This window comes from Acanthisitta chloris, unplaced genomic scaffold (assembly GCF_000695815.1).
Source record: "Acanthisitta chloris isolate BGI_N310 unplaced genomic scaffold, ASM69581v1 scaffold14503, whole genome shotgun sequence".
Classification (NCBI taxonomy): Eukaryota; Metazoa; Chordata; class Aves; order Passeriformes; family Acanthisittidae; genus Acanthisitta; species Acanthisitta chloris.
In genome coordinates, this window is record NW_008666679.1 from 1,567 (window position 1) to 1,886 (window position 320).

The window sequence follows — 320 nt, forward strand, 5'->3', positions numbered from 1 at the left end:
CAGCTCCCGCTGGCTCTCCAGCCCGCTAACCAGTCTCTGGATGTTCTGCAGTTCGTTGAGGGACTCCTTCAGGGAGCCCTTGGGGGAGGCAGCAGGGCGCTGGCTGCCAGCCTTGTGCAGGGGCACGTCGGGGAGGGGGCTGGACTCCCTGCTGCTGCCAGCCTTGGAGCCCTCGGAGCTGGGGTTGAGGTTGCTGGGCAGCCCGGTGGTCAGCAGGTTGGTGCTGGGGGGGATGGTGACAGGGAGCTGGTAGGGGCTGAAACGCAGACGAGGACGACTACTGCCCAGGAAGGGATTGCGGGAGAGTGGCCCAGCGGCTG

At 67.2% G+C, this 320-nt stretch overlaps 1 protein-coding gene across 1 annotated transcript in view; it reads right to left on the reverse strand.

Moving 5' to 3' along the window:
* Positions 1–4: 4 nt before the first annotated feature.
* The window catches only part of TBX2 (T-box 2), a gene marked incomplete at both ends in the record, with an annotated part of 1,902 nt that continues 1,586 nt past the window's right edge, over positions 5–320 (reverse strand). Inside the window, one exon of the mRNA XM_009072234.1 lies at positions 5–320. This exon is cut by the window's right edge and continues 94 nt beyond it. Within this exon, the coding sequence (XP_009070482.1) occupies positions 5–320 (316 nt within the window).